Consider the following 12,996-nt stretch of genomic DNA (forward strand, 5'->3'; position numbering starts at 1 on the left):
CCGGCAATACCGCCACGTGTTTACAAACCACACGTTTTTGGGAGAATTACCACCAAGTGTATGGACCCCACTTAGTGGTAGACCTCATGGAAATATGTGAGTGTATGAAGTGGTTCGGAGTACCACGTGGCAGTAATCCCGGACTATTGAATACTCATATATAATGGATTTTTTTCCCTATTAAGTTTCTCACTAATCCCATGTTTTTGTGTTGGATTCATAAAATCAAGACACATAATATAAAGACTCCAAAACAAAACAAAAAACAGCATAACAATTAATGCATAAGATTCCACCAATCCACTAATTTGCTAGTGTTCTAGACTTGTTTTAATAGAACCAAATAAATCAAAAGACAGAGCTGTAGTAATTAACATTCTACTAAATTCACCAATTGCGCGCCTTCCCAACATTTTTCAAAGCAAATTACATGTATCTTAAAAAAACTAGAATCAGCTGATGCGAAATGGATCTTTAAAATCCCCGATAGCTACTGCTTGCCGCAATCTGTTGGCATAAAAGAGAGCACATTATTCTCAAGGTCATAACCAATCAACAAGTTCATCTGAGACAGGTTTCCGAATATGGCGAATTCATTGTTAGGAACCATCGCCAAACATATCAAATCTCCATTCTGTACGAAGCTGCTCGACGGCGGCAACACCACTTCCGCCCCTCTGAAATTGAACGTCAGCGCCGGGAGATCGTCGACGTTCGTATTGCTGTCGTAACAGAGCCCGAGAGACTGCTGAGGGTCCGGAGTTGTTTCCTTGTTGATGGCTTTTACCAGCTCGTTTTCCATGGCCTCGTACAAGTCCGCAGGCAGAAACGTCAGGGTCGTCCCCGAGTCGATTATGATGTTACCCTCTTCGCCGGAGTAAGCGGGATCCGTGTTGGAGGGCTGTTTCGTCTTGTAAGCCAAGCTCTTGTTTCCGACGGTTATGCTTTCCAGGGTGAGGTAGTAAAAGGTGTCGACTTCCTTTTTCACGATGGGAGTAGAAACCACGCCCTCACCGGAGACCACCGAGTCTTCCCCGAAACTGATCTTGCTCGTTGAATTCGATTCGAGGCCGACCAGACAATAGGAAAACTTGCCATTGATCGCTTCACGTAATTGTGTCACGATCGAGAGGGGTCCGCCTCCGAGTCCGATTATTCCCGAGGCCGTCTCGTTGAACGTGCCCGAGTTGCTGTGCCCGCAACCGAGTACCGTCTTCGGAACGGAAAGAGCCCGGCCCAAACTGGACCCGAAGGTGAAAGTCTCGACGGCTAGTTCTCCGGTGCTCTGGGACTGGTCCCCGTAGCGCATCGTGTATTCGCAGATGTTGTCAGCCTGCCTGCACGAAGAAGAACCAACGGCCTCACAAGCACGCGTCTGGCATTCCAATGCTCGGTAAGTCGAGGATTGTTCGGGGTCGAAAATCGGAGCGTTTTGCTTGTAGCAGTCTTCGCATGGCTTGCACTGCGTCCACGTGAGGTCGCTCCCGGTGTCGGCTATCGCAAGGACCTCGAAACGCGGGGTCCCGATGGAGATGTTCATGAGGTACTCTCCGCTGGTGGGGATTATTTCGGATTGGATGCCGTTCGGAGCGAGGGTACTGCTCCGTTTCTTGAAGTGAGAGGCGCGGTTAAACGAGCGTCGCACGGCGTTTGTGAGGCGATCTGTTTTGGTTGCGGAAGGGTTGTAGAAGGGAGATTGCGGGGAGTCGCGGTGGATGAGATCAACGGTAAAACCAGCCGCCGAAGAAAGGACAATAATAAGTTGAATAATGAAGAGGGAGAAGAGAGAAAATGAGGTGAATATGGTAGCCATGGCTCAACTTCAATGTAGAGAGAGAGAGAGAGAGAGAGAGAGGAATGGAATGCAGAAGTTGGTGAAGAAAGACACAGTTTATATATTGTCGAGGTAGAGAGGAAGAGAAAATTAAGGAGGAAAATTGAAAGGTCAAAATGAAAGGTATTTTTCTTTTTTGGTAAATGTAATAAGTGCATTCATATTAGGGAAAGTGGCCAAAATCATTGGAACCAAAACAAGAAGGCCAAATCCGGGAAGATCCAGTGCATGAAAGTGGTTTAATTGATGGAACTAGCCAATTGTAAGTGGCCCTTTTCAGTGTAACTCTTCTCTGATTATGTGAATCCGTGAATGCAAAGAATGAGGGATGTTATTTTCAAAACAAAAAGGCATGAATTTCGGGATTGATTCATCTAATTAGCAGAAGAAAAGGTTTTGATTCGTGCATGTATATCTATTTACTCTCTTAAGAGTTAAAACCTTGAATTCCTCTAGTAATTAGAGTACTTACTTCGTCCAAAATACTGTACATGTTTCCTTTTCTGTACATCTCAAAAATTTGCCTATATTTTTTAATTTATAATATTTTGTATTTTTAATATGAATCTTGTTTGATATATCTCAATTAAATTTTTTACACAAAGATTTAAAAAATATTAAAGATTGTGAGATAAACACAATATTTTTGTGAGGTCTCAAAAAGAAAACAGGCACAACAATTTGCGACGGAGGTTGTACATTGATTGATTTAATTCCTGAACTATTTGATTTTATATATAGACCTAGCATAAAAGCATATTTCATGTAAAAACCTTAGCATCCGTTTGATTAGAGTGAAAATGATACAAAATGATATTTCCATTTGACCGAAAAAGAAAATGATACAAAATGTAAGAAAGAGAAAAAATTAACACTGTTTTTTTTTTTTTTTTTTGATTAGCTGAAAATGATTGAAAGTGCGAGAAATGAAATTTTTTCGAACAACTCATTTAAGTATGGTTGCATGGCATTTATTTTATGACACTTAGAGTATCCACAATGCTATAATCAAACGTAAAAAGTTTTTAAAATTAACAATATTGGTACAAAATATGGCTCATAATGCTATAATCAAACTTGACAATCTACTTAGAAATAATCAAATTTTAGGCTTTGGATAATCAAAACTAGCAATATTTTGACAAGAACCGAATTTAATAGACCCTACATACTCTCAATCAAATAAACCAATCATTATACAAAAATGTTCTATCTCTCTTTTTTTGAACAATATTTTCAAAAAAACATTTTACTAAAAATTGTTTTTTTTAGAAAACAGTTTTTTTCCAAAAAAAAAAAGTTTCAAAAACTATTTTCTATTTCTAGTTAATAATTTTTATTAGTTTCAAAATAATTTTCAGAAAAACTATTTTCTACTATTCATAGCTTTTAGTTTAATTTTGTAGTTTGAAAAGATGAAGTGACAAGTTTTCGTTATCCAATTTTAATTATGCCATTGTAGACATCTAGCTATATTGCTAACCTTGGCAATTTTTTAAATGAATAATCAAAAGCTGATGTAGACACTTTTGGTTATCAATTTTTGATTATAGCATTGTGGATACCCTTACAAGAAAATAAATGCCTATATTTTTTTCCTTTCCTACCAGAATCCCTATTGTATATTAAGAGTAAATTAGTAAATATAGGCATTTTTTTAATAGACTCTCATAATGTTTTTCATTTTAATCAAACACATAGAAGAAAATAAATTTTCTTTTCACTTTCTTTTCTTTTCTTTTCTTTTATTTTCCTTTATCTCTTTTTCACTTTCCAACATGAATTTCTTTTTAATCTAACAGAAAAGATTGAAAAGAAAAGCCCAGAGCTGGACCTGGTAGTAAAGAAGAAATTATCAAAAATGGTATCCCAAACTTGTGAGTGGATATAACCAGGATATACGAGTATAAGGGATGATATGGCTAGACTAGAAGATAATCTCTTAAAATTAATTAACCAGAAAGGTGCTAGTTTTTTGAATGGTAGAAAGAAAAGGAAATGTTTCAACCGTAGAACGCTACAAAATGTATGTGAAAAGCAAAGTTTCAATTTTTGCTTTGGCTTCGAATAAAATTGGTAAAACTTTTGGTTCATTTTTAGTGCAAACATATCAGAATTTTGGAGAAATATCAAGTCCCAATCCACATAGGTGAATGTAATGTTAAGTTAAACCGAAAGGGGTGTTTGTGAAATCTACCCTATATTAAAATCATGACCATATCACTAGGTGATTGTAATGTACATTTCTTTTCTAATTTTGAAATTGCTTTGACCAAACATGTCAAATTCTTGTCATTTTTTCTTCCCTGTTTCTTACTCATATATAGCATACGAACACCCAAGCTCCAACTCCCATGTATATAAGAGAGAGAGAGAGAGAGAGAGAGAGAGAGAGAGAGAGAGAGAGAGAGAGAGAGAGAGAGAGAGAGAGAGAGAGAGAGAGAGAGAGAGAACTTTTTTTGGCTTGCTTGTTATAATGGTAGGATCTTAAAACATAGTCTACTCGATCCAATCCTTTTTCTTTTTTTTGTTATTACTTCTTCTCACAAATGTATTACATCCTTGTAATATTTCTTACCTTGATAATCATGACAGGGGGGCCAAAAAAAAAAAAAACCAATTTTGCAATTATTTTAATTTAAATAGTTGATTTGAAAATGTGTATATATCATGTGTGATTTGGGATTTTTAAAAGTGTTTTAAATAATAAGTGAAGTATATAATACACCGCTCTTCAAAACTTTTTGAACAGTCAATTTTAGATATTATTCGTACATTCTACTATTCGTAAATTCCACGGACATAAATTTAAGGGTTCGTTTGATTAGAAAGAAATTTGTACTCGAAAGTTAAAATGAGAGAAAGTAAAGTAAAAGAAAAAAAGTGAAATTTTTTATTTCTTACATGTGTTTGGTTAGAACGAAAAGTTTTTGAAAGAATCTTGGAAGAAAAAAAAATAGTAGCTTACCCTTTTATATATACAATAAGTAGCTTACCCTTTTATATATACAATATTATGGATCATGATAGAAAAAGAAAAATAATTATGGACATGATGGGCAGTATCATAAAAAGTGACAACTTTTACAAAAATAAAAAATAAAAGGAAAATCACTAGCTTACCCTTTTATATATACGGTATTATGTAGCATGATAGGAAAAAAAATAGTTATGGACATAATAGACAGTATCATAAAAAGTGACAACTTTCACAAGTTAAAATTTCCTCGTATTTTTAGCAAGAAAGTGGTTGCTATGTACTCAAGGGTGTTTCCACTAACAAAAAAATACTAAAAACTTAACGCATTTTATCATCTCATTTTCACTGACAAAAAGTTGTCAACAAAATCATTTTTTTTACAGTAACTCTACTCACAAACCCCATCATCAACTTATTCGCTACCAGAAATAACTTAAAATTTCTCAACAATTTATTCACTACCGGAAACACCTAACAATTTTTCAACTACAAATTTTTCATTACCGGAAACACCCCTCATGTTTAATGAATTGTACAATAAAATTTGCTTTATTACACTTTCTTGTATTTTCTTACTAATCAAACACCAGAAAAGTGTTGTTATTTTCTTTTTTTGCATTTTTTTTTATCACTTTGACACTATTTAAAAGGACCCTAAGGTGATATGAAATAGAAAGATTATTATTTTGTGTCTTGTTATTATGAAATTGGTTTGACTAATTTTGGGCTTAAATAAATAAAAATAAATTGATTTACCTAAAAGAAAAAGGAGAGAAACCTTAGAAAAACATCATGCCAGTTTATTAACCCGTCTTACGTCTTTCCTATCTAGACTAGGTAATTGGCCCATATTTTCAATAACTCCGGCCCAGTCTAAAAATGCAACGGAAAAATGATGGTTCAGGACGTGTTTTGATAATTAATGGAGTACCCGCCAAGGACATGTTGAAAACATTTGTTAATACTGAAAATGTCATTGGCGGGTATTAATTATCAAAATACGTCATTGGTCGTCGCCATTTTCCCAAAATGCAACATCAAGGCGAAGCTCACACTTTTCTACCTAGACTTGCAAATAAATAAAAATGGGTCATACTCCTTAATGGGAAGAGGTAGTTTTTTGACTAGCCTGGAATTTATACTTACAGAACCAATAAAAGACATAAAAGTCTACACACACATACAATATGTGCACAGATTGTGCACATATTTCAGTGTGGGGCCCACCACGGGTTCCACACAAATCATCCGAGCCGTTTATTAAATGTAAAATATTTTTTCAAGAGTCTTCGTAAAAAATAATCTCAATCCGATATCTATAGGTGCTCGATCCAATCATATAACTTTTCATTATCCAAAAATCTGAATGAAAAGTTAGATGGTTGGATGAAGCACCTATAGATATTGGATTGAGCTTATTTTTTACGGGGATCCTTAAAAAAATATTTTACATTTAATGAACGGCTCGAATGATTTTTGTGAGACCCGTGGTGGGCCCCACAACGAAATCTGTGCATAATTTGTGCACAGATTGCTGCGTGTGTAGCCGGACTGATTTTCTTAATACTATATAGTGACAAATACATCAATTGCCTTCCAAGATTTTTCAAATGTAAATTACACATGGATCTCAAATTATAATCAACTAATACGAAACAATTTCCATCCTCACCACAGCTACTGCTTGAGACAATCAGTTGGCTTAAACGAAAGCACACTCTTCTCAAGGTCATAGCCAATCAAGAAATTCATCTGAGACAGGTTCCCAAATATGGCAAGGTCGTTGGTGGGAACCATTGCCAGACACAGCAAATCTCCGTTCAGCACGAAGGTGCTCGACGGCGGCAACACCACTTTTGCCCCTCCTTTGAAATTGAACGTCAGCGCAGGGGGAACAATACTCGTATCGCTGTAACAGAGGCTGAAAAACCGCTGCGGGTCTGCAGTGTATTTCTTGTTGATGGCTTTCACCAACTCGTCTTCCATGGTCTCGTACAAGTCCACGGGTAGAAACGTCAATGTTGTCCCGGAGTCGATTATGATATTACCCTCTTCGCCCTTGAAAGTGGATCCCGTTTCGGAGGGCAGTTTCGTCTTATGAGCCAATCTCTTGTTTCCGACGCTTATACTTTCCAAAGTGAGGTAGTAGAAAGTGTCAATTTCCTTTTTCACTATCGGAGTCGAAACCACCCCCTTCCCGGAGACCACAGCGTCCTCCCCGAACTTGATCTTGCTCGTCGAACTCGATTCAAGGTCGACCAAGCAATAGGAAAACTTGCCGTTAATCACCTTGCTCAATTGTCTCACAATCGAGAGCGGCCCGCCTCCGAGTCCGATTATTCCCGAGGCCGACTCGTTGAACGTGCCCGCGTTACTGAACCCGCAGCCGAATACCTTGGTTGGAAAGGAAAGAGCCTGGCCCGAACTGGACGCGAAAGTGAAAGTCTCCACCGCAAGGTCTCCCCGGCTGAAGGACCGGTCCCCGTAGCTCTCGCTGTATTGACAAATGTTTTTATCCTGTCTACACGAAGAAGAAGCACCAGCGGCTTGACAAGCGCGCGTTGTGCACGTCAATGCCCTGTAAGTCGACGATTGTTTAGGGTCGAAAAGCGGAGCCTTCTGCTTATAACAGTTTTTGCATGGCTTGCACTGCGTCCACGTGATGTCGCTCCCGGTATCGGCTATCACGAGCACTTGGAAACGAGGGGTCCCGATGGATATTTTCATCAGGTACTCTCCGCTGGCCGGGATTATTTCGGATTGGATGTTGTTCGGAGCGAGGCAGTTCTGTTTTCGGGAGTGAGAGGCCGCACGGGTGAACGAGCGTCGCACGGCGTTTGTTAAGCGGTCTGTTCTGGATGCGGAAGGGTCGTAAAAGGGAGATTTTGGGGAGTCGCGGTGGATGAGATCGACGGTGAAACCACCACCCGCGGAAGAGAGGACGATAAGTTGAATAATGAAGATGGAGAAGAGAGGCAATGAGTTGAATATGGTAGCCATGGCTCAAGTACGTACTTCAAATATAGACGTACAGAGAATGGAATGAAGAAGTTGGTTAAGAAAGACACAACTTTTATAATGTGGAGGGAGGTCCAGAGGAGAAGAGAAAATTGAGGTGGAAATTGAAAGGTCAAAATGTGAGTAATTTTTCATTCTTGGTTAGTGTAATAAGTGCATTCATATTAGGGAAAGTACTGACCAAAAATATTGGGACAAAAGATGTAGTGGTTTAATTGATAGAATTAGCTAGGTAAGTTGAATGGCCCTTTCCATTTGGTAAGTTGAATCGATGGCCCTTTTCAGTACTGTAACGTACTTTGGTCTGATTCTGTGAATCACTGAATGAAAAAGAATGAGGGATGTGATTCAAATAGACATGAATTTAATTAGGGATCGATTCATCAAATAATTTAGCAGAAGAAAAGGATATATTTGATTAGTGCATAGCTGTTTATTCTCTTTTAAGGGCTTGATGAATTTGGTAATATCCAACCTCTTGATTCATGAAGAGGAAATCACATCTTTAAATTTCCCACTTTAGCTACAAATTAATATCTTTACCATAGGTAGAAAGCCTAGATCTTCTTAAATTAAAATTTTGACTCTCATTAATCAACCACAAGGGTAATGAAAACCAAAGAGATGTAAAATATTAACAAAAATAATTAGCTACAAACAAGCTATATCCCGTGCGATGCGCATGTGAGAGATTTTTTTTTGGTAAATATATTCAAAATTGTAGATAAAATTTAATAATTTAATTTCCTTGGAATTTTTTGGAAACTGGCTCTTTTCAGAGTTTTATTGCGACCGCTGGAACCGACCAAGTCTCTATTTTGACGATCGAATCCACTCTATTTTTTTTACAGTACCTAATTTGTTGAGTAATATTATGAGATTTTGTACCTCCAATCCACTCTTCAGTCAACTCTAGCTACTATGGCTTCCTCTCGCTCATCAAAATTGGTGATTGAGAATGACTTACCAAATACCTTAAATGTAAGTCCACCTCTTTTTTCTACCCTTACATTTTAAAAGGAAAAAAATACTAATAAATAAACTAAATAAATAGAATTTGAAGGGCAGGTCTGAGTGCTAAACATGTAAACTACCAAAAAATGAATCTTAAAATTGCCACATATATAGGTCAACAAATGACAAATTTGACGATAAATTTTGAAGAGTGGATTAGAGATGTTCTTATAAACAAGATGGGGTAGATATTAAAATTAAATAATGTCCAATCGAGCTGATTTTTTTGCACACTTATTTTACTCGACAAGCTCTAAAAAGTGAATGTTTTCGATCAATTGGAGTGAAACCAGAGCGAGCCTCACTCGGCGGGGCAGCATGATGCTACCCCCTAAGGGGATAGCACACCCCCGGATCCCCCCTATAAGAGGCTGTTTGGATGCATACTTATCACAGTTTCATTTTCTCATTTTTCAATTCTGCTCGATAGTTTGGCTTACCCTCGCAAAATTTTAAATTCCATGGAAATGAATTATTGATTTTGGATGAAGGAGAGCAAAATGCAAAAGTAGGGTTGAAGGAGCTTTTCGACTTCTCATAGTTTACTTTTTTCATTTTAGTTAACACAAAAGACATGCTCCAAAATATATTCTGCACATATTTCTCATACACTACTCTTGTTGCAAAATGCATTACGTACATCTTTCTCAAATACTGTACCAGATTTATAATCATTTTAACCATAATTCAAATATATAGAATATAGAAAACAAGATGCAAAATGTAATAATACTAGAAATTGCCCGTGCCTTCAGATTTATAATCATTTTAACCATAATTCAAAAATATAGAATATAGAAAACAAGATGCAAAATGTAATAATACTAGAAATTGTCCGTGAATGAAGGCACGGCGCAACACGTTTTGAACACAACTAAAATAAATTTTCAAGGAGTGTGTAATTTTTTTTTTGGTTGAGAAGTGTAAATTCAAATTTTGAAAATGGTCCAAAGGTCTAAAATCTGAGGAGTACAGTTGTGCCCGTGTCAGAAGTCACTAATTCAAAAGCATTGACATAAAATACAATATTGAAAAACTCTCATGTACCCTAACTCTAAAACTGCTTAATCTCAACAGAAGATATTACGTACCCAAGGAATCAAAACAAATGCAAAATTGTTTTAAAAAAAATTAGGGAGCTATTATTCAAGATTCACTACAAGAAAAATGAAAATTGGTGACGAAAAAGTGGCGATGAAATTTAATTTCGTCACTGTTTTGACAACTTTCGTGACAAAATAATTTCATCACCAATTATACCTGTTTAGCGGCGAAAAAAATATTTTCGTCACCAAAGGTTCCAATTTGGCGACAAAATACATTTTTCGTCGCCGAAAACTAAATAAAGGTGATGAAATTATTTTTCGGCCCCAAAGATAATCATTTGGTGACAAAAAATATATTTCGTCGCCAAATGAGACCAATTTAGTAACGAAATATTTTTTCGTCACCAAATGCTTAACTTTGGTGAGGAAAAATAATTTTGTCACCATTTTAACACTTTCAGCGATGAAAAATATATTTCGTTGGCAAATGGGTACCTTTCGTGACGAAATTTATGAATTACGTTTTGTTTGTATTTCGGACATAACTCTTTACTAAAAATTCCGATTGAGATAATTCAAATTAGGTTTGAACAATAACTCAATTGCCTACAACTTTCATATTTATCAAAATTGCTAATTTTAATATTTAAAGGTTCAACATTACATTCGAAATATATTTTCATGTTAAACATATATGTTATATATTAGATATTTCAAATATTTATTGAAACGTGTGTGTGGTGCAGTTGGTTGGAGCTTGCGCGGAAAACTTAATTGACTTGGGTTCGAAACCCAGCAGGAGCAAGAAAGAAGGATTTTTTTTCCATATGAAAACGTCTTTTGCAACAAAAAATTTCGTCACCGATTTCTTATATTAATGATGAAAATTTGTCACTGATGTGACCCATCGGTGACGAATTTTTTCGTCGCCAAAAGGAATAATTAATGACAAAAAATTTCGTCGTCAAAAAGCACAGTAAGTGATGAAAAAAATTTCGTCCCCAATTATTCACTTTTTGGTGACGAAATATTTCGTCATCAAAAGGCAATATAGGTGATGAAAAGTAGATTTCGCCACCAGGTAGGAATCCTCGACAACCTTTAGTCAACAAATTTTTTTGTCACCTATATTATTTGTGACGAAAAACATGCAATTTGTGACTATTTTCAGTCGTCCCCCAATGCAAATTTGTAGTGATTACATCAACAAAACCGCTATTTTTTCCCGTAAACATGTCAACAAATTTGTACATGCAAGAAAAACACATAAAACAAACAGAGCCTAAAGCAAACACCAACCCTATAATGAAACTTCCTCCACTTTCAAAGCGCCAACTTAATCACTTCTATTCATAGCTAAAATAACTATTTTCCTTACAACAACCTGAAGGCAAAATAAAATTTCAATTGACAGAAATCAAAGATAAATAAAAAAGGCGCAAAGCTACATGAAAGAGCCAAAAGTGATCAACTAACTTCCTCTTCTTTTTTCTTATAAACAACTAACTTATAATAAATCCCAAAGAAGCAAACAACTAAATAGGCCAAAAAAAATATAGTAACTTGATATGGAACAAAATCTTCATTTTTACTTACCGATTGTTGCCCTTCGCATGAGTTGACGCCTCCCAACCAGGTCCCTTTGAAGATCTAACATCAAACATGAAGACGTTAGAGAACCAAAAAAGCCAAAATTACATGCACAAATTAATTTGGAAAAAAAATGAAATAGTCAAAACAAAAGTTACAGACACCAATAGGTTCAACACCAAAGAACACAGCATAGACAGGTATCAAATGCATGTCCCTTTCTCTACTTCAAAGAAGAAACAAATCCTCTACTTCTTATTCAATGGAAGAAAAAAATCACTGACCAACCCAAAATGGAAAACATAAACTGAAGCCAATTTTTAAGGCAAGTAGACAGGGAGAACATTTACAAAAACAACACCAATTCCAATAGGTCTTGGAACAAAAATTCTCAGTTACTGCTATTATATTCTTTTTCTATGGCTAGCTTGAGCTTTGGATCTTTTCGGAAAACTGTGTGCTACCATTGGCATAATTAAGTTAAGATAGTAGGTGAAGTTATGTACAATCATGAAACTTGACATCCCCCTCCCCCAATAAAATCAACACGGGACTCCTAACTGAAAGCGTTTGATAGGTGTAGTAAAATAAAATAAAAGCCGAGGTACGAATAGATTTAGTTCAATTTCACCAAAGAACACACTGAAAGGGTATTCAATATGCAACAAACTTCCAAGTGCACAATTTCATATTACATCAAAGAACACATAAATTAAAAAAAAAATCATACAATAGATTGTCGAACTTCCAGTTTCAGATTCTATCAAAGAACTTATAAAACAATCCCCAAAAAATTTGCATATGTACATGGCATAAGCAAATATGCTCGTGCCTGAACTAAGATACAATAATTCAAGTACTAATGATAAACAAATAATTCAAGTACTAATGATAAGCAACTTCAGCAAAGTTAAACCAAGCGAAAATGATTTGCATATGTACATGGCATTTCATACAGACGTTTTTACAAACTTCTTTGGCGAAGAAGATGTCGCGCCTAAAGTATTTGAAATTAATTAAAGTCAATGGAGTTAGATGATGACTAAGTCATTAAGGCCAACTTTGACCAAGTCAGGAATTGCTTCCACTATTTCTAACAGATGGTGAGTGTTTTTTTTTTTTTTTTTTGATCAGACAGATGGTGAGTGTTTGCTTCTTACTATTTTGACCATGCACTTTAGCACAGCCACGGACTACACAATTTCAAATTAGTCTGTGTGTGTATGTGTGTGTGTGAGAGAGAGAGACATACCAATTTTAAGTGAGAGAGAGGGGCAATGGTGGAGGAGAATCACCCTGAAATAGCTCTACAACATCTGCAAAATTAAAAAAAATTATAGTTTCTCTGTATAGACTATACTAAATTTTTTTTATAAATTAAGCCTTAAAAGGGGAAAAAAAGATTCATCAGAAAACTCCAAAACTCCCAATAGACCCATTGCCGTCACTTTCAAACCCATAACTCTATTTACCCCAAAACTATGGATCATGGGAACCTAAATAAACCCCCTAAT

At 36.0% G+C, this 12,996-nt stretch overlaps 2 protein-coding genes across 2 annotated transcripts; both read right to left on the reverse strand.

Annotated features, from left to right (window-relative positions):
* Positions 1 to 344: 344 nt before the first annotated feature.
* Positions 345 to 1,862, reverse strand: LOC131336637 (aspartic proteinase CDR1-like). Its single transcript, XM_058372545.1, has one exon. It carries the CDS (start codon positions 1,811 to 1,813, stop codon positions 491 to 493), a length of 1,323 nt encoding a protein of 440 aa, XP_058228528.1. The 5' UTR covers positions 1,814 to 1,862; the 3' UTR covers positions 345 to 490.
* Positions 1,863 to 6,388: 4,526 nt separating this feature from the next.
* On the reverse strand, positions 6,389 to 7,839 carry LOC131336638 (aspartic proteinase CDR1-like). The gene has a single exon (XM_058372546.1). It carries the CDS (start codon positions 7,812 to 7,814, stop codon positions 6,492 to 6,494), a length of 1,323 nt encoding a protein of 440 aa, XP_058228529.1. The 5' UTR covers positions 7,815 to 7,839; the 3' UTR covers positions 6,389 to 6,491.
* Between the last annotated feature and the right edge of the window lie 5,157 nt (positions 7,840 to 12,996).

The sequence above is a fragment of the Rhododendron vialii genome, chromosome 8a (assembly GCF_030253575.1).
Source record: "Rhododendron vialii isolate Sample 1 chromosome 8a, ASM3025357v1".
Classification (NCBI taxonomy): Eukaryota; Viridiplantae; Streptophyta; class Magnoliopsida; order Ericales; family Ericaceae; genus Rhododendron; species Rhododendron vialii.